At 35.6% G+C, this 21,848-nt stretch overlaps 1 protein-coding gene across 3 annotated transcripts in view; it reads left to right on the top strand.

The window, feature by feature from the left end:
* The window catches only part of NRCAM (neuronal cell adhesion molecule), a 71,648-nt gene that overhangs the window by 23,263 nt on the left and 26,537 nt on the right, over window positions 1-21,848 (top strand). The window contains exons 10-24 of one of the 3 annotated variants that reach the window (XM_009286847.2): window positions 3,353-3,496; window positions 4,499-4,610; window positions 4,947-5,113; window positions 5,197-5,344; window positions 5,895-6,019; window positions 6,694-6,723; window positions 8,019-8,120; window positions 11,084-11,281; window positions 11,395-11,465; window positions 12,317-12,542; window positions 12,848-12,963; window positions 16,845-17,049; window positions 17,249-17,371; window positions 18,395-18,571; window positions 19,682-19,717. In XM_009286847.2, the coding sequence (XP_009285122.1) occupies window positions 3,353-3,496; window positions 4,499-4,610; window positions 4,947-5,113; window positions 5,197-5,344; window positions 5,895-6,019; window positions 6,694-6,723; window positions 8,019-8,120; window positions 11,084-11,281; window positions 11,395-11,465; window positions 12,317-12,542; window positions 12,848-12,963; window positions 16,845-17,049; window positions 17,249-17,371; window positions 18,395-18,571; window positions 19,682-19,717 (1,980 nt within the window). The remainder of the gene's footprint in view (window positions 1-3,352; window positions 3,497-4,498; window positions 4,611-4,946; window positions 5,114-5,196; window positions 5,345-5,894; window positions 6,020-6,693; window positions 6,724-8,018; window positions 8,121-11,083; window positions 11,282-11,394; window positions 11,466-12,316; window positions 12,543-12,847; window positions 12,964-16,844; window positions 17,050-17,248; window positions 17,372-18,394; window positions 18,572-19,681; window positions 19,718-21,848) is intronic. The other 2 variants (XM_009286848.2, XM_009286853.2) reach the window with 2 other exon arrangements.

Below are 21,848 nucleotides of genomic sequence, written 5' to 3' on the forward strand. Positions count from 1 at the left end.
TGACACTGTCTCCCGCAAGATCCTCATAGACAAGCTGTTGATGTATGGGCTGGATAAGCAGACAGTGAGGTGGATAGAAAAATGGCTGAATGGCCCGGCCCAGAGAGTGGTGATCAGTGGCACAAAGTCTAGTTGGAGGCCAGTAACTAGCAGTGTACCCCAGGGGTCAGTCCTGTTTAACATCTTCATTAATGATCTGGATGATGGGGCAGAGTGTACCCTCAGCAAGTTTGCTGATAACACAAAACTGGGAGGAGTGGCTGATCCAGAGGGTCCAGAGGGTCATGCTACCATCCAGAGGGATCTCGACAAGCTGGAGAAACAGGCTGACAAGAACATCGGGAAGTTCAACAAGGAGAAGTGCAAAGTCCTGTACCTGGGGAGGAACAACCCCATGCACCAGTACATGCTGGGGGCCACCCAGCTGGAAAGTAGCTTAGCAGAAAAGGACTTGGGCGTCCTGGTGGACACCAAGTTGACCATGAGCCAGCAATGTGCACTTGCGGCGAAGAGGCTAATGTTATGCTGAGCTACATTAGACAAAAGTATTGCTAGCAGATTGAGGGAAGTGATCCTTCCCCCATCTGGACACAGTCCTGGGAAACTGGCTCTAGGTGGCCCTGCTTGAGCAGGGGGTTGGACAAGATGACCTCCAGAGGTCCCTTCCAGCCTCAACCATTCTGTCTGTGTGAGTGCAGCAGTGTGTGCTTAAGATCATTAAAGCAGATGGATGATACAGCATCTAACTTTTAGGTCCTGGCCCTGCAAAACACGGTGAGTACATGGGCAAAGACGTGTAAGTTCTGTTGGTGTTGCGTGGGAGGATGAGGTATGTCAGGAGACAGACTGTTGAATAGACGCCAGTCTCAACAGGGAGCTTTCTAAAATCGGTGCCCTTCAGCATGCAAGTGGCTAGACCAGTCAAAAGGAAGCACTGACTAACCTGACACTTCCCTCAGTTTGTTTTTTTTTTCCTCTTGGGACCCACAGCTTGAAGCCCTTTTCTGAGAACAGGCACCTACCTCCTTTCCTTCAAATAACAGAAGAGCGATGTCTCTTTTTTTTCCTTAAATACAGCAGTGGGAAGGGAAGATGCTATCTTTCTTTTTATATGATAATTTAATGGTTAGATCACTCTTTTAAGATCCAGTTCCTTCTTCAGTCATAGAGGATCAAACTAATGGCTTCCATCTCTCTGAAGGGGCCCTACCATCAGCCTGAAAGGTATTAAGTATGGGAGTGTGTGTGAGGGGTGGAGTCTCTGCACCCATTAAAGCTCTGTCTGTGTGCAGAAAATGCTGCAGGATTCAGAGGGCATGAGTGGAGGGAAGCCCAGAGCCCGGGGCAGGAAGTAGCCATGATTGGAACGGCTGTGGGCCGATCTTCTACCTCCTGGGAGGGCCGTTGTGCTTATTTTCCATTTAACAGTGATTTGTATGCAGAAACAGACCACTTCTCACAGCTGACCGGCCTGCCTGCTGGGCTACTCACCTGCTCCGTCTATTTTCAGCCCATGAATCTTTTAATGAAAATGGCATTTACATAGAATAGGAAGCAATGTGGAACACAATAGGAAGTAAAGCAAAAGAGGAGAAAAATAAGTGCCAGCAATCCAGAAGCCCAGAGAATAAGCATTTAAAATTCTAGTAGTACCTTTTTCTTCCTTTCCAAAATTTTTGAATTTGTGATACTGATTTGAACTCGGAGTGATAGAAGGTAAGAGTTAAAAATGGAGTTGAAAACTGTACTTGAGGCATCTGTTTGGAAATTGATGTAATTATTTTACATGCAAAATGGCCTTAGAGTTCACCCAAGATGGAAATACCTTTAAGCAGGAGCACAGAACTGTGGTCCTCTTCATCTGTCCCCTTTTATTCTTCCCTCTGAGAGAATTCAGTAACAGATACTTCAGTAGATTTGAGAGAATGTAGGAGAAATTTCTCCTTTTTCTTTACAGATGAGTACTAAGCTATTGTCTGAATCAAAAGGCTTTGCCACTTAAAAAAAATTGATGTTAATTTAGTTAATTGATCTTTTCTCTGAATCCAAAGAAATGAGAAATTATTTTTTATTAAAATGTCTTCTGCAAATATACTTGCTTTCTCAAGTTCCAATAATATATTAGGGTGTCAATTTGATGATGCAACCAAACATCATTATGCCCTTATTTGCATTATGATGCAAATAAATTTTGCATTTATAATGCGAAAATGATCCATTTATTTATGCTTTTATGCATTTATTTTAATATTAATATATAACTTCTCCATTAAGTTTCAATATTAATAATACATTGTTGTGTTTTGATTTAATACTTACTTAAAATGTTAAACTATAGTTTGTGCATTTTTATGCAGTGCGGTGTTCCAAGCTAAGTTTTTTCTCTGTTATACCTCTCTAATTCCATCCAGTTGTATCATAAGTGACAGCTATTATTCTTCAGTGATATCTCATAATTTTTTTTCAGTTATATTCTCGATTATTCTTAATACATTGTTGTGTTTTGATTTAATACTTACTTAAAATGTTAAACTATAGTTTGTGCATTTTTATGCAGTGCGGTGTTCCAAGCTAAGTTTTTTCTCTGTTATACCTCTCTAATTCCATCCAGTTGTATCATAAGTGACAGCTATTATTCTTCAGTGATATCTCATAATTTTTTTTCAGTTATATTCTCGATTATTCTGGGATGCAAGAGCTGTTTGGCAGCTCAGGCCTATTACAGAACAGTTGAGGAAACGGCATTGTATAATTCTTATAAAAGGGAAAGAGTGCCACCTACTGAATTACTATCACTGCTCTTGTGAAGGCTCTTGATTTTGTGTGAAAGAATTACCTTTTACTCTGAGATAGTTTTCAACTGAGAAAGGCTATTTTTATATTTGGATAATTATTTATGGTATAACAACTGATTTGAAAAGCTGAAACCTTTAAGTCACAGAGGATTGCAAAGTTCCAATGTCATTCTAACATAGTTTTCTTTTGACACTCAGAAATATTTCCTTATTTTTTCTAGATAGTGTCTGTATTTGCCTGAATCTTGTCATATCAGTATTTTTCCTCTATAACGCATGCAAAATATGATGTCAGCTTCACTTCTTTGAAAAACAAACAACAACAAAAAACCCTCAAAAAATGGGAACTCTACCATCCTGAGTTAAATATTTGTAGAATTTGGAGGAACTTCCGTAATGGTATTGAAATTCACATCTTAACCAGTGAACAGTCACCCAGGAAAATAGAAGAAAGGACATATTGGTCTTTCAAATTGTTTCATCTTTTCAGAAGTATGAAACATATCATCCAACAGCAGTTTAGGAAATACACTTTTTTTTTTTCTTTACACCAACAGTTGCCCCAGAAGATCCTAGCAGAAAGGTAGATGGTGATACCATTATTTTCTCACATGTGCAAGAAAGGTCAAGTGCTGTCTATCAGTGCAATGCTTCTAATGAATATGGATACTTGCTGGCAAACGCATTTGTGAATATTCTGGGTAAGAAACAGATTTTATATTTTTCAGTTTTCTTGCGTACTCAGTTGTCTCCTGCTACTACACGGATTGCATGCTCAAGCCTTGCTTGAGGTCTTCAGTAGGAATGGACGTATTTCCTGAGCCCTGTAAAAGGCAAGGGCATACATACTTTGTTTTTTGTAGGATATTCCTGAATTTCACTTTCACTATTCCTAAGTAAGAAGGATAGTTGTGGAAGCTGGGGAAAACTTGGAATAAATTTTATCTCTTTTTTTTTTGTTGGTTTATGTAAATCGAGCAAACGGAAGCATAACAAATAAGGCAGGAATTAATATTCCTTAAGTTAGTATATTTCAGTACATTTTCATTGATTGTGGACGCTTTGGATCAGTTAAAATAGATGATCTCTAAATTGCTATTGCAAGGGGACATGATTATGCATTTGTCTTGAAGGCCTCCAAAGAACGTGTTTCTAGTTATGAAACATTGTGGCCTCTCTAATTCTTCTCGCTGAATTTAACAAAGCTAGTAGCAAAATCCTGGGCAGAATGACCTCTAAAGACTCTCCTGCAGGAACTGGCAGATCTTTTGATTGAGAGACAGTGTCTTTTAAATGAAAGAACTCACTTTGGTTCCATGGTTCCTTTAAAAAAATGTAGGTGTTTCACCAAAAATATATCTTAGCTTATTTCTGCCTGCAGGTTTGTTTGGAATTACGTAGTTCAGTCTGTTCCCAGGAGTTTCTCTTCTTGAAGTATATTCTGATTTAAATTTTCCAAATGAAATCATTGCCTCTGGTGCCCATCTCTGTTACTTGTAAACAGGAAAGAAGCATTTGTTTTGCACAAGATAATTCTCCTACATTAATGTTTCCTCAGGCTGCTGGCAGTAGAACATACTTGGACCTAGACTGAGACCAGAAATCACTTCAGAGAAGGATGTTAACATATAATTCTTCAGGCCATTCTTGATGTCTTAGTATTTTGTATTTGCATCTATATCCAGATATCTTTGTCTTTTCAGCTGAGCCACCAAGAATTCTAACTCCTGCTAATAAACTGTATCAAGTCATTGCAGATAGTCCTGCGTTGCTAGACTGTGCTTATTTTGGTTCACCTAAGCCTGAAATTGAATGGTAAGCTATAGTTGTGGTGCTTAAGTTACGTAAAAAGAGCCAGTTATATCTATGGAAACAAACATTTAAAGCTTTAAAACTATTTTTACTCTATTAACAATTTAAAATAGTGTATTTTTAAATATATGCTAATTACAATATGCTTATACAATATTACATATACTTAACGATATACTTAACGTAACAACAGTTAAGTTATCCCTACAGAGTCAAGTTGAAATTTCATTATGTGATTCTGTTTGTATTTTCTACTGTGGCAGTCCAAAGTTTGTATTTTTTAAAATACAACAGAATTTAACTATGATGTTGGATAATGATACTACTTTTTATATAAAGGTTTAAGGGAGTGAAAGGCAGCATCTTGCGTGGCAATGAATACGTTTTCCATGATAATGGAACCTTGGAAATTCCAGTGGCTCAAAAGGATAGTGCTGGTACATACACATGTGTAGCAAGGAATGAATTAGGAAAGATACAAAATGAGGTGCAATTGGAAGTTAAAGGTAAGAAATTAATCACCCTTTCATCACAGGTTAGTATAGAATTTCAGACTTTCTAAATATCTAATAGCCATTTTAAATTTCAGATCCAACAATGATAATTAAACAGCCAGAATACAAAGTGATTCAGAGATATGGCCAAGTTTCATTTGAGTGTATAATAAAACATGATTCTACCTTATTGCCAACAGTTACATGGTTGAAGGACAATGATGAACTGCCAGATGATGAAAGGTATGGACAAAATAATTTTCCTTTATTTTTAATCTTCTAGTTTCTTTTTTCTGCTCCTTTTCCTGATCTTTGAAAGGAACATATTGACCTATTAACATTTTCCAAAGACAACTGATAAATACCATCACTATCCCATATTTGGTGACTAAGGGACTTACCTAGTGTGGTGAAAATACTAAGATAGAATTCAAAATAAAATGAAATGTAAAAATTTTTAATTGTGCACATTGACCATGTATATCAATTGTAAGGAGAAGATAATTGGCATAAGAAGCCAAAGGGATAATGGAAGACTATTTTGCTCCAGATCACAGATAATTAAAAGTTGTTTTAGTATATTTGGAAATAAAAGCACATTAGGATAGACGGTTACTGTGGGAAGATGGTCAAGAGCAATGTAGAAAAGGCTGTCATAGTCCCATAGCTTACACTGCTGTCTAGGTATTTGCTGAAATACACAAGTATGTGGGATTTGATAATGTCTTATGCAAGTTTCTTGTAACAGTACCAGTTATGGAAAAATCAGTGGCTGAATCTATTGTATTTACAGGTTTCTAATTGGTAAAGACAACTTGACCATTATGAATGTAACTGATAAAGATGATGGAACATACACTTGCATAGTTAATACTACTCTGGACAGTGTTTCAGCAAGTGCTGTGCTTACTGTTGTTGGTAAGAATACTCTCAAACTTTATGATAGCAGAACTGTGTTTCATTATTGTTAAGTATGAAAACAGCATTAGATTTAAAATGAAAAGAACAAACATAGTTTTGGTTTCTAGGACAGGACAAAGGAAATGTCACGTATTTGTAAATGTGTTTCAGTTTTTTAAAAATACAGTCTTACCCTAAAGTTTGCCTTTGAATCAGCTACTTACAAAAGGGTCCAGTAGCAACAGGACACATTCAGTTTCATGCTGTATAGGCTTTTATTTGGATCACATCTGAGCTAACACAGATTGCAGAGTGTTTGAACATGATTCTTATCTGAGTTCAAGCTGAGATTCAAAGTCAAGTATGTTTGTCTTTTAAAATTGTGTTGTGATCTTATGCCTATCCAGGAATGACATACGCCAAACCTCTACTACTTACTTAAAAGTTTTTGTAAGATTGCTTACTTTATTTATTTTCTTGATCTATCCATATTAAAAAAATGGATAAAATATTCAAGAATACGTTTATAACTTTTCAGTGAAAAATTATCAATGTATTATTTAAAATCAACCATTTACTCTAAATAGATTAACTTTTCTTTGTCTCTAATAATTATAGTCTTTAACTACATACAGTATTCTGTTTCTTTGGCTACTAACTGATTAAATCCTTTATATTAATGTTCTTTTCAGCTGCTCCCCCAACTCCAGCTATCATTTACGGTAAACTAATACAAAGTTCTCTTTCTACATCACCTGCCAGATATATTTCTCATTTGCCTATTGCAAAGTGCAACATCTTTTTTTTTTTCCCCCCTTTTTCCTGTGGTTTTTTTTTGTGTGTGTGGTCCCATTTTACCAACTGCTTCATTACTGGAATACTGGACTTCGGAATTTTACAGTGCAGGCTGCTTTGTATTTTAGGGAATAAATGATTTTCAGAGATAAATTATTTTTAATTAAGGCTCACTATCAAAGAACTTGCACCAACCAAATTATGTTATGTTTTTACATTGCTTTTGGTGACAACTTTGTAGGCCTGGTGTACTTTATTTCATAGTTTATCTTCATTTTACTTCACTCATAAAATGGATAAGACCATATTGACCAGTTTGATTTATGATTGATGAAATTGCTAATAAGGATTTTAAAATTAAAGCTGAAATTCCCCCCAAAATCTGTCAGTCAGGTACAATCTTAAATTTGACAGTATACAGCCTTTAATTTGGTAGCATTTTTTCCTAATTTTGGGTTTTTAATGCGATATAATACGCCTAAAATACTTTTTAGATATCATACGCCTAAAATACTTTTTAGTATGAGCCTCTTAAGCACTTTTATGAAAATCATATCATATTCAGTGAAAATGCTTATGTATTCTTAAACGAACCTACTCATTAGTCTTGATTTTTGTGTAACAAATCATATAATGAATTATTTTCAGCAATTTGGAATGGACAATTACATCTTTATGCATTTATAAGGATGTATATTACCAGCTTGCATTTTATTTCAGGTACAGTACAGCAAAAAATAAATGACTTAGTAACTTGCAGTTAGTTTCTATTTGATCTATTTTTGTTTTGAATTCACATGTAAAATACTTGGTAGTGATTCTAGAAAAGCTTCTTTGATGTGAATGCCTCTTTATTTTCCATGTTTTATTAAATATTTCTAGTTACAATAGATAACCACCCATAATCATTCAAAGATAAACTAAACATGCATTTCACAATTCTTTGCATCTCATTACATTTTTATATCACAATGCAGTCAGACATAGACAAAATCAAATATAGATTCTTGTTAATGTATAGAAGTTTCCAGATATATCAGTTCTCCATTTTATCTCTGTTTTGTAACAATTGCATGCTAGTGGTCATTAAGTCATGCTTACGTAAGTGAGTAGATCTGCCCTGCATTTGTGGAATTATTTTGATTGGAATGTAAGGATTTTTTCAAAGATGAAACTGCATATTCTGGTGTGATTATTTACTTTGTGTTTATTTGATTTACAGCTCGGCCAAATCCACCCTTTGACTTGGAATTGACAGGTCAGCTAGAAAGAAGTGTTGAACTCTCATGGATACCAGGAGATGAAAATAACAGTCCCATTACAAGTATGTTTGTTTGTATCTATTGCATTACATTAACAGCCTTACGTTAACTGTTCTCAGAGTCCAAAGATTCTGAGATAAATTTTGTGTGCAGCATGCAAGAATGGTAAATTCATTTGCTACAGTTGCCATCTACTTACATAACAAAAATTCACCAAATGTCCTCTACTGTACAACCAAGCAGAAAGACTTATTTACTGCCCTAAAGAGCTGAGCTTTTGATCCAAAAACCTGTGCTAGTTAACATAGAAGTTGATACTGATATGAGCTCTGTCTGACAAGGTCCAGTCTTATGAATATGTAGAGAGTAGACTCGTTCATTTGTTGCATGCTTCTGAAGGAGAGAGCTACTAACGTCTTGCATTAACTCTTTTGTAATTCCCAAGAATTTGAAATAGCATCAGTACCAATATCTTTAGAGATTATCCATCACTGCTGATACAGAAACTTATTCTTCATGGAAATATAATGCAGATAGTTTTTCTGTTTTTCCAGACAGTTGAAGGAATAAAGCATGTCCATAAGACAGAGAAAATAAACATCTATAGACTTCTGAGACAGGAAATCAATCTTAAATGCTATCATTCCTCCCAGCAGAACATGATGAAAGATACTCTTGCTTATACTGAGCAGAGAGGATGGAGGGGGAATTTAGGAGGAAGGAAGAAGGATGTTACTGTTTGTTTTCCAAAAAATAATAGGATCAGAAAGATTTGTCAGGGCAACTTTTTCATTATGAGCAACTTAATGTAATTATTTAATTATTTATGCAGTGTATTTTTAGTTAATAACTGCCACAAGTTACCAAGACCAGTGTACAGATTATATTTGGAATGAATGAGTTAGGCTGACTTATTGGGTGTTGCTCTCCAGGGTCTGATGCTGGTCAGTATCAACACTGAACACAAACCATAACCATCAGGCATCTGGAAAGGAAGTTTTGTAAAAACAGAATTTCACAAATTTCAGAACACATCAAAGATTTTGATTGCACTTTAATGAAACACCAAGAGCTTTTGCTGAAGTTTTACACTTTCAGACTTGTCTAATGTATATCAACTAGTAATATACTTTCAAAAATATAATATATAGAAGTTCAATGTAAATAGTTGAGTTGTATTTAAGTTATGGCTAATTCATATACTCTTGTATCAGTATTTTCATTTTTTTCCAGACCAGAAGACACAAGTCTTGCCTTTCTATAGGAATGAGATCACGCTGTTTCAAAAGAGATGATACTGAGTGGTGTTGGCTCATGTCAGAGTTTTTCTAGAAGCGAGATATTGCATGCACTCTGATATTGGAAATTGAACTCTTCTGACTAAATAATGCTGGTTTTAATTATGATATAACTTTTATTGCTGTGTGGTCCCCTGAGAGCCTGCAAAATAAGACATTTGCTTCATAAGTAAGCCTGTTGTTGCTACTGCTGCTGCTATCACTTCAACGTGCAGATCAAGACTCCAGGATAGCACTTCATTATGAGTGATCCCTTTGCACAAGTAATAAGATTGACATGCTAGAATCTCTCTGAAAGCTCAAATAGTTTTGTTTTTTTTTTCCTTGAAGTATCCTATAAATTTTTCTACTAGAGTTGCAGGCAGAATGCTAATTACTAGAGAAGCAAAAAGCAGTAGTGAAAACTTTGTGGGTGCTTTTATTTTTAGCATGTAATATTCGTACCTTTTCAACAAAGACTTTGGTCCAGAAAATATCGCATCCCAAGACCTTTCTCTCTGAGCACAGAACACCAGCTATAACTCAGGCAGTAATTTGGGGCCAGTTTTCCCTCTTTCTTACTCCTCAGGTCAGGATGAAATCTGCAAGCCTTAAGTCCAGAAGGCTATGATTAGTACTACTTACCTATTTTACTTCTTGAACATCTTGGCTAACAGTTTGACTGTTGTGGACTATTTCTGTGTGGTACTGTAAGTATTCTTCTAAAAGCAATTTCTAGATGCCCCTCAGAATTTCTTTAGTAGTGCAAACAGGATGTATTCTGAGTCATATTCTGGCTTCTTGTTCACACCTATACATGAGATAGGGCAAAAATGTTGTTACACAACACACAAACATTTGATGCTCATGTAAATTTCGTGTATCTAAACTTAAGGTTCCATGGAATATACTCAGATTACACATTTTCTCCCATTTATTTACTGTATCCTAACAATTCCTCTTAAGTGTTTCAAAATTTGTATCTCATACCTAAGAGCCAGGAATCTTTTTTGGCTGTTTCACAGTTGAAAAAAAATGCCCTTTGTCTTTGATAATGAATATGATTTTCTTTTTGGAGTTCTACAAACCTATTTATCCCTGAGGTTATATACTCTGTAGGGTCTTAATAGTAATCATTGTAATGTTCACACAGAGAACTCTCAAGAAATTTAGCTTCTGAACATACATTCCTTGACTTAATTTGAAGATACTGAAAAGCGTTCTCGAAAACTTTCCTCAAGTACTGGTTCTTGACTTTAAATAGTTCTTCACTAAGCCAGTCTCACTGGGGAAAATGGAATACTTAGTTTTAATATTGTACAGGTACTACTTACTGTCAGCTTGATACAACTGAGACCAATATATTTGTCAGCCAAATATTACTTTTACATCAAAATTCCAATCTTGTCCCACTTTCTTGCTGTGATAGTTCAAGGGTTCCTGTTACGTTAAAATCCAGTATCTGAGAGAGAGCTCTTGTAATAACGTGTTACCTGACAGGTAGCTGCATTAGTGAGATTACCAAATAATAAAAGTAAGTGTGTTTCTATTATATTTCTACCTAGGCAGTACTTCTGAGATCCACATTATATTTGTTCTGGTTTATGTACTTGTATTTCAATTTCCATGATTCTTAAAAACATTGATTGGATCACTCCCTTCTGATTAGCTCATTCAGAAATGCCTACGCTGATCTAGGAAGGTGTTGCAAGTTTTGACATAAAGTTGGATTCAATTTCTGTTTACAGACTTTGTGATTGAGTATGAAGATGGGCTGCATGAACCAGGGGTATGGCATTACCAGACGGAAGTTCCTGGAACTCAGACAACAGTACAGTTGAAGTTGTCTCCGTACGTCAACTACTCATTCCGTGTGATAGCTGTCAATGAGATTGGCAGAAGTCAGCCGAGTGAACCATCTGAGCAGTACCTGACAAAATCTGCAAGTAAATAACTATTCCCGCTTACCAGTGATTGATTTATACTATGAATGGTGTTGAATTTGCTTGGAATGCAAACAGCAGTCATTCTTATTCATGTGTAAATATTTTATTTTTAGACCCTGATGAAAATCCTTCTAATGTACAAGGGATAGGCTCAGAACCTGATAATTTGGTAATAACATGGGAGGTAAGTTTGTTTTTTGGAGGTTTCATTTGTTTGTTTTCAGGTCTGAGTAGCATTTTTTTAGAGAAATAATAATGATCTAACTGTGAACACGCTATGAGAATACCCAATGCGTTGCTTGCTTAAAACATTCTTGAAAAAGAGTAAAATCCAGACATTTCCCCGTCTTCATTTTCAGGAAAAAGCTGCATGCATTATGAAAAAAAAATAAAATTTTAAGGTGCTGTATTTTCCTTGAGTGATTTCTCAAGATAAGCCATGAATTTGGTAATACAGGATGTTTTGCTACCAATTTAGGAAAACTTAAATATGTAAATGGTGGTTTATCTCAAGTAGAGTCTTATTTTTAGAATTAATTCTAATGTGAATCCTGATTCTACCCTCAACTTTTGTGATAAACCAAATTATTGTGCACTCTTCCACTAAAAAACTTCTGTGGAAAAGTTTTCTCTATCGTCAGAGAGATGATATCTATCTATCTCCATCAGGCAAGAAACATTGTCTAGGGAACACTGTTTATAGGGACTTGGTGTAAGTCTGTTTTTCCCTCTTCCACTTCTTAAGAAATATTTGAAAACAAAATATGTATACAGAAATCACAATGTATGGTTGCGTGAGAATTAGCCAGGATCACCATTCAATGTAATTTTTACTAATGAATGAAAAGCAACCAAACTGACCTCCTGTAAAACCTAAATTGCATGGCTTGGAAATTTCAGCAGTGCTTCTCTGTCACAGAACACAGTGGTAAATTTTCAGTAAAATTCTGAAGAAGAATCAGTATATTTCCTTTGTGACTTTGGATTTTTCAGATGCTTCAGAATATTTTAAAAAAATATTTCTTCTCATTTCAGTCTTTAAAAGGTTTTCAGTCTAATGGACCAGGGCTTCAGTACAAAGTCAGCTGGCGTCAGAAAGATGTTGATGATGAATGGACATCTGTTATAGTTGCAAATGTATCGAAATATATTGTGTCTGGTACACCAACTTTTGTTCCCTATGAAATAAAAGTACAAGCTTTAAATGACCTGGGATATGCACCAGAGCCCTCAGAGGTGATTGGACATTCAGGGGAAGACTGTAAGTTTTGTAGTTTGACTCAACTCTACTAAGAGCAACTAAATGTGTAACCTAAATGGGTATTTAAAATGTTAAAATATTGAAAAGGGGGGATAGTAGTTATTTTTTTAATTAAAATTAATTAAGTAGTAATTTGGAGATAATAAGGCTTCATAATAATCTGTAATATTAATCCTGAGGTCAGCTTTTTAACATAGGAACATTTTAACCTACTCCTTGAGTGCAATGCAAAGACTCATTCTGAAAAAGTATGTTAGTGTGGTGTGTCATTCTAACTAGGTACGTATTGCACCCTTTCCACACAGTGCCGATGGTTGCTCCAGGCAATGTGCAGGTTCATGTTATTAACAGCACATTGGCAAAGGTACACTGGGACCCCGTTCCACTAAAAACGGTCCGAGGACACCTTCAAGGGTACAAAGTAAGTACAGTCAAAAGCTTGCTGTTCCTCATTTATTAAAATAGATCACTCTTCATATATGAGACTGTATCCAGATTGAAGTAACTAACATATAAAAGGACTCTTGCTTTTCAGTGAGCTCACAAGTTTTGCTGACAAGAACAACAGCATTGATACAATTGATTTAAAGTTCAGCAATGTTCCAGCCTTGTAGCACTAGCCTCCTGTGACATTGTCCTTGAAGAAAAACGGGATGTGTTTGCAATTAAGTTTGCACACATTATATAGATTAAAAAACTGATAATAGTTTTACAGATCTTATTCCAAAAGGATATGTAGAGGATGAGGAGAAATAGTTTCTGTAGGAGTCTCTTCTAGGTCTAATGCTAAGATTACTCATCTTCTGCCATAATATGATTAATCACATCTTTAAATCTGAGTAATTGGCCACTTGCTAGATTATGCTGGGTGCTGTGTCTTTTTGGGGGCCAGGAAAAAGCTCAGTTTAAAAGCTCAATTTAAGGAGACAGGAAATGGCAGAAGATTTGGAGAGTACATATAATTGAAGGAAGCTTAGTGTAAGATAATGTGCTGGCTTTGATGATAGCTGAGAAGGTTGTGCTGAAGACAAAAGACTGCAACTAATAGAGAATGGGAGACAGAAGGACTTCAAGATTAGAAACTGGGGGAACGGGTGTCCCTGGACAACAGGGAAAATCTGATGGCAAAAGTTGCTTCAGAGATTGCACTAGAAGCCCATCAGAAGAAACTCAAGAGTGGACTCTGCATGGTAGACTGGTTGTGGAGAGAAGAGTGGAATGAGAGGATACACTGACTTCCTATGCAACAATAGAAGAAAATAAAAAATAATTACTTCTTTGCTCCTCTACAAGTATACTAATAAATATGTTCTAACTAGTTACACAGCCTGAACTAGGTTACTTCGTAAGACAGACTAATTTAAACAACTTTTGTTTAAATGAAAGGAGGAAAAAGAAATATTTGAAAAATGAAAAGAGTAAAGAATATTTGGAGGAGAATAAATGTACATCACACTTATAAAATGGAGGAATAGCATTCAAGAGCATTGAAACCAAACTTCAGTGCGTTACAGCTGGTTACCACATGAATGTAAGTTCCTGGTATGTGGATGTCACTTACCTGGCACAAAATACGGTTCAGAGAGACTCAAGCTAGTTCTGTATGAGCTAGCATAAGTATTTGTAGTTAGTGTGGTGCTTTGCCCTAGATAATAAACTCAGCTGAAAAACAGGACTTATTAGTCTGTTAGATGTTTACCTGTTAGATGACAGTCTCATATCAACCTGGTATTTCACACACAAATGGGCAACCAAAATAAAACGTCCCATTATGTGAGGATTAAAGAGTTAGAATTTAGTGAAGTTAATGCTTATTATTAATCCAGTTACAGCAACACTAATGCTCATAATCCAAATCAACAAATTTCTGTTAAAGATCAGTAATAATACAAAAAAATCCATAGACACAAACGTCTGCCCATACATCAGGTGTTAAGTTCTCACCCATCAAAGGCATGTTTACAGTGAGTTGTCATCATCCCAAGTTTAGATGGAGATTTCTTTTTCCTCAGACTTTCTGAGGGTTGTTTTCTGTCCTGTATTTGCTAATGGGTTGCACACTTTCCTCTCCAGCTGGTCTAAGGGGTTAGTCATACCATGATTACTTCTGTTTAGTGTATTAGTCCTTCTCTGTATACAGTATGATTTTTTTTCTGTGGGGAGGAGAACCACACAATTACACAAAGCTAAGCAAAACTGAAGCTAAAATAAGTTAGTCAATAATCATAAATAAAACAAGCTCAAGACCACAGGATTGACAACAGACCTGACCACTGAGTAGTTTTGCTGTTATGGCTAGGACAAACAAGACAATGGTATATCCTTCAATAAGTTGCAGATGCAGCAAAAGTTTCTTAATTAATTTTTGCAGATACAGCTAAATCAAGCTAAAATAGGTTAGAAACTAGGCAAGGCATGACAAGTCCTAAGACCTAGTGGATAGTTATTGTTATAAAGCTTTCTCTGAATTCAAGCTGAAAATTTCTCATGGATGCCAAGCACGCTTTAAATGTCTTGGTTATTGACATAGCTTACAAAGCACATGACTATCTCTTTTTAAACACATCAGCAAAATCCTACTAGCAAACTCAGGCTTTCATAATTAATAAAATTGTTTCAGACGGTAGCCCAATATGCAGTGTTGCATTAGGCACACATTTCTTAATAAAGAGAGGGGTATTTCTCTGAAGAGTCATGTCATGAAGACAAATGTATGAACAAAGCAAGAAGACATCTATCTAGCAGCAGTCTACAGCACATCACTCATATTTTGCTGTTGTATTAATCTAGCTGTTACGCGATATACTGTGGTACTATAAAGCATTTCAAACCTAAGAAGAAATTTTAAAAAGAATTCTTTTCACTGTTACTTCTGCCATTTTTTCCTGTTATTCTTATGAATTCAGTGGTTATTCAATACAGTATGTGAAAAATGTGAGGTAGTCTCTTTTACTGTCATATTCCTCTTCCAAATCACTGCTTATCAAACTGAGTTTATTAAAGCTCTCTTTTAATTTCAGCCTGGCTAGTGACAAGTGATGACCCAACTATAATAATGTGCTTTGTGAAAAGTTACTGGCTAACAATTCTTAAAATATCATGAACTATACCTGATGAGTTTCAATACTAATAGTACCAACACTTCAAGCTTTTGTTAGCTTTTAAACGGCTTTCTACACTAGTTGGTAGGATGAGAGCTACAGGATGACAGCTGGTGGTGCTGAAAAACATTAACTCAAGCCATGTAAAACACAGTGGCACTTAACAGTGATTAGAGTGAAATGATATGTTGTTAGCAATAGAAAGCTGGTGTTAGTGTAACATTGCTTTATAAGCTATCTAGCTGGGCTTTATAAGTCTTAACAACTCCCTTTTTTGAATTCATATGTGAAATCCCAGCTTCCTTAATAAAAGAGGTGTTTTGCAGTTGGCCTAAATGGCACCAGAATTTTACCCATTTACATTGCTTTATCAGTTTTAGCGTGTGATCATACATGCATGACAATTATGCTGTGAAAAATGAACATTGATGTATTTGAAGGTGACAATCCTAGTAGTAACACAAGTCTTTGTAGGGGTAACTTAATATCTTTTCAGATAGCATGGTAGAGAGACTGTGTAGTAAATAGACTGCAGTCAAGGTAATTACCTCTGAGGCTCGTCTGTAGTTTCTTAGAAACTCAATCAGCAAAAGGGACACCAGAATCAGCTTTGTGGTCTGATCTAATTGTCACATAAATGGAGGAATAGTCTTCCTGTCCCTGCGCAGAGATCATTCCATGACTATAACCTCAGAGTCCTTTCAGAACTTGTGTGTTTTTCTAGCCCAGACAAATCTTCTGGTTTCTTTCCCATTTAAAATATCTGCTTGGCTTCCACATCACAGAGAATAGCATGGTCAGGTGTGTGACATAACAAGGTAGCAAAGTGCAACTCTGCTTTGGAAGCTGTGTAGACATCTTACTGCAAGAATGGATGGTTTGAATGAGTCCGGCCTCTCAGATGGACTTGCTAACATGAGAACCATCACATACTAATGCAGTTCCAAACCAGAACTTGTGTCAAACTGGCTTTGAGCATTAGCAGAACTGGCAGATGATAGTCTTCACCCAGTTGTGTAGACATGAATGTTTCTGGACAAGGTCTGTTTCTGGAGCAGGAAAGCTCTATGCTGTGTCTCAACTGAACTTACTAAAATTGCAGTTATTCCTACCTACAATTCATGGATACTCGTGGAAAAGCTTAAGAGTTTGTAAAATCAGAACACCTAAACACTCACTGTAGATTTTCTTTTGTCTTTAGGTTTACTACTGGAAAGTGCAGAGTCTATCCAGAAGGAGTAAGCGGCATGTAGAAAAAAAGATCTTGACTTTCAGGGGAAACAAGACTTTTGGAATGTTGCCAGGGCTGGAGCCCTATAGTTCTTACAAGCTGAATGTTAGAGTTGTTAATGGTAAAGGAGAAGGACCAGCAAGCCCAGACAAAGTATTTAAGACCCCTGAAGGAGGTATGAAATGAGAAGCTAAAGAATAAACTAAACATGGTATATTCAGAAATAGAACACTAAGGGTGTAATTGCTGAATTTGCATCTTGGACATAATAAAATAATAATCTGGCTCAATACAGTAATATTCTTAAGAATTAATAATTCATGAGCTGTTTTAAGTTAATCTACTTTGTATTTACTGTATATTCTTCTCAAAAGTTCCTAGCTCACCCTCCTTTTTGAAGATTACTAACCCAACGTTGAACTCTCTGACTCTGGAGTGGGGTTTGCCTACCCATCCAAATGGTGTTTTGACATCATATATACTGAAGTTTCAGCCAAGTAAGTTAATTATGAATATATAAGTTTAACTTAGACAATATGTCTACCAAATAGCAAACCATTTATTAAGAAAAAATTACGTTAAATTTATAACGTACAGAAGATATGATTGCATTGTAGATGACAAGTTTGAAAAAGATTAATGTATTTTGACAATATAGATGACTCTATTGGGAAAACTTCACTTGCTCAAGTACAAGGTTAGCATTTTTCCATTACTTTTATTTCTTCAAACCATGCTTCACAGAAAAATGGAGGTGAAGTCCTACATATAATTGACAGACAAGTTAGAAGCAAGATACTACTTACAAATCCTATATTCTAACTGCAGAAAAAATATCATTAGAAGTAGATTGAAATACATCCAATTATATTGTTGTCTGCTTCTTCAATTTTCATGGTATTCTAATTTTAAAATGAAAAATTCATAAATGTGCCATTTACTCATATCAGAGCTATAAATCACTTCCTTAGGATCCCTGTGCCACTGCTTACTTGCCCAGAAATTTGTCAGTAGTGACACTGGAAATTGAGAGATTCGTGTGCTCCTTAACCTCCACAGGTTAAGGAAGTTTGTTTTCTTCCACTTACCAACTTCCACTGTTCCTTGGCAGTAGATACAAGTCACTTCAGTATTTTTTTCCCTAAACATACTGAATTTATTGTAATACAGCTGTTTAGAGTTTCAGAATTTTTTAATGATCAGTGTTTCAAATGTGTGTAAGTTCAGATGATTTGATGTGGACTCATTGCCTTGGATTCAGATACTCATGAGAATGGAACTTGAACTTAAAAAACTTGTAGGTGTTTCCCATCTCCCTGTTGAATTTTAGCCCCCCCGCATAGATCCTTTTTAAAAAAGGTGACTTTCTTTTGAAACTGTAGATTATCATTCGTATAACCGGAAATGAACAATGCAGCAGACAAACAAAACAAATAAATACAAGCAAAAAAAGCCTGTTTTAACAATAATGTAGGCAATTTTCCTAACGAACTCTTTTTTTTTTTTTCTTATAACAACAGTTAACAACACACATGAATTAGGTCCCTTGGTAGAGATAAGAATTCCTGCCAACGAGAGCAGCTTGATATTAAAAAATTTAAATTACAGCACACGGTACAAGTTTTATTTTAACGCACAAACTTCAGTTGGATCAGGAAGTCAGATAACTGAGGAAGCAGTAACAATTATGGATGAAGGTAAGATGGGTATGTATAAAGAAAACCCACTGAGTTTAAAAACCACTACAAATTTTATTAAAAACGTTACTGCTCCTTCCTTCCATTAAGGAAATAGCCCCTAGTAAGATTTTCTCTAGAACTTTCTTAACTGTACTATACACTAATACAAGATTTTAAATAGTTTTTAAGAAAAGATGTGCAAAAGTTTTCTACTGTAGTGGAAGCCCCAAAAGAGGTGTAAAGCCCCTCTTTTTGATATAAACTTACAAGATCTAAGACTTTGGCTTTTCTGGGCTTCAAAGTTTCATGTAACTTCATTTGAAGTGGTCTTCTTCCATTCACCTATTCTGCTTCATTGACCATCTCTGGTCACAGAGAACAATACTGAAATGATGCAGCTTTAGGGCTAGAGGTAATTATTTCTCTTTTGAAGTATGCAACAGCTTCTGTGAGGTCTAAACTTTTTTCACAGAGCTGGCAAAAACTGTAACTTCAAAAAAGCTGCAGAAATAAATCTATGGCCCCAAGTAACTGGTGACACTGTATAATATTTAAATACTCTTAAGTATATTGTTCAATCCTGTCACTATTGATTTTTACGTTTATAGCCATTCTAGATATCTGATTTTGGCAGTTCTGTTGTTGAAGATGTTATTTATTTAAATATGAAAGTTTAATAAAATAAGAGTAATTTAAAGCAAAGGGGAAATTTGGGGGGAATGCCTTTTATGATTTTGCACATCTTAATATTAAAAGTGTATTTTGATACCATCTTTTCCACGTATTTTTATGCTTAGCAAAATTATAGTTTATTGGAATTGCTATAGATAAGTTGGTATGCAATTTCTCTAATAGTGTATTAAGGTTGCATATGAACAACATTTATTTTAAATCATGGATCTTAACAAGTATGAGCAATAAAATTTTGTAAATGCATGTATATTAATTTTTGTCTTGTAATAGTCTGTCAGTGTTCAGCATAAGTGGATTGTTTCTAATTTATTTGAATTAATACATTTTATCTAGTCTGCATGTTTTCATGGTTTATAATGAAATTATATATGTATGTTCCCTTTGGTGTTGTATCTAATTATATAGTGTTCCTATTCTTGTTTTCCTCCATTAAAGCTGGTATTCTCCGTCCTGCTGTAGGTGCAGGCAAAGGTAAAATGAAACTGCATGATTTGTTAATGTGTGGATTTTGCAGTGTTGCAAATGGGAAAATTGCAGTGGTAAGGACAGAAAATCTTGGACTACGCATTGCTATACAAAGTATTAATCAGTGCTGGAAGAAAACATTTGTGGGTTTTGTTGTTTTGGTTTTTTTTTAAAAGGAATCCAGAATGCTTATTAATACCTTTCATCTGTTTATTTTGCCACAGAGTTCCAGGGGAATTCATTAGCTTTGCTTCAGCAAAGTCTAATTATTTCTGAACATTTAACAGATGTATGTCACTGTCATAAATATTCAGAATCCAGGTGCACTAGCACTGATTAGCTGGAGTAGAAAAAACAGCGCTTTCGCAAAGGAGATTTTTTTACTGCCTGTGCCACGTGCATTTTTTGTTTTAAAAAAAATAGGTGCATTCTTGTTCTCACTGCTGATGAATGCTACCCATTTGATCACGTTTATTTCATTTGCAAGCCAACTGTGCATAGGAGACAGATGACTGACAATACCCTCTGTACACTTCTTGGTTCGAGTATCAGATTGAATATAGAGGCAAATGGCTTCCTGCTGTCTCAGGTTCACAGGTCTTGTGAGTGAGCGCTTGAGGGGATATTTCAGTGAGGGGAACGTATTATCTTCCTTATTCTTGAATTCAGTAATACTTAGTTCTTTATGATGCAGTTCTTCTGCCAAACAAGGTGTTCTTCACATTTTTGCAGACAGTTTTTATGAATTTTGATACCTTTACTGTCAGAAGCAAAGATTGTCCTGAGGATTGGTAGGTAGCTGTAAGTCAGAAAGGTGTCTCTATACGTATGTGCCATTTTATCACAGAGGTGTCATTAACACTAATGAACATCTGTGCTTCAGATTCTCAGACCATAAACATCCCAAATCAAACTCTGTACATGAAATACCCAACTTTTTTACAAACTTGGAACTGATAGCATAAATTGTTTTACATATATTTTCTTTCCACTTCATGATCAGGTGTTTTGAAAAATAATAGCCATAAAAAAGAACTTCAGTCACTCAGTCTGGTATAAATCATAATATATATATGTATGTATGCATGCATTTGTGCATATATAATATATATATGTGTATATATAATATATTCTACTATCAGTTGCATTTCTGGTAAGTGTATGGAGTTGTGGATTTATTTTAATGACACGTCCTTCTACTGTTTTTTAGTCTAGTTGTAGCTGAGAAGTCAGCACAGATTGGAACAATAAAACTGGCTTGTAGTCCTGGACATTAACAGCAGAAATGTAAATTAAGTTCCCATTATTTATAGCTGACTATAAAAACTCATGCAAGGAAAAATGGATTCTCTGTGTGAAACTGAGGTCTAATTATAGCTGTATCACAGTCTGTGGCTAGCAGAAAGCATCTTATTTGTAAGATCAGCTGGAGCAGCTCACATTTCAGAGCTGTCATCTCAGATTCTCTGAAAACTAAGCAGATGTCTTCGTTTGGTTCCATGCCGTTTATGGTTTCAAAGTTTCCACATATTCCTGTAGCATCTAGCTCTCACAATTGCAAAGAAAACTTTGGAACTGCAAACAGGGTGGAACTAAAGCCATGACATCTGTTAGGACATCTGAGTTGCTGCAGGTCTGAGATGAATGTTCTCAGTGGTTACTTACATTAACGTGTTAACTGTTTCACTACTGATCAGGGACTATGGGGAAGGAAAAGGAGGATCGTATTATCAGGATCAAGTGCCAAATTATTTGGTCTCATGAGTGGGTGGATTTGGAAGATGGAAATACTCAACCCACTCAAGAAGAAGCCGTACCCAGCAGTGAATTTTTACTCCTCCGTTATGTGCAGGAGGGCCTATACCTATATACAGTTCTTATTAATGTGGACCCAAAGCCACACAAAGGAGAAGGTGAAATTTAGATATTCCTAACCTTCTTGTGATCTAACAAAAAGATCTCAGTTTTTCATTTTGAACGGTAGAACTTACCAGAAAAATGTAATTATCCTTTCTCTTTCAATTTGAGTGCATTCATCTTGGAAGTTAAGAAGACAATAGGTCCCAGATTCAGCCAGCCTGAATTGCACTGAAATTTCTGCACTTGGTGTTTTCTACTGGCTAGCTGCCCCTGAAGA

The sequence above is a fragment of the Aptenodytes forsteri genome, unplaced genomic scaffold (assembly GCF_000699145.1).
Source record: "Aptenodytes forsteri isolate BGI_AS27 unplaced genomic scaffold, ASM69914v1 Scaffold166, whole genome shotgun sequence".
Taxonomy (NCBI): Eukaryota; Metazoa; Chordata; class Aves; order Sphenisciformes; family Spheniscidae; genus Aptenodytes; species Aptenodytes forsteri.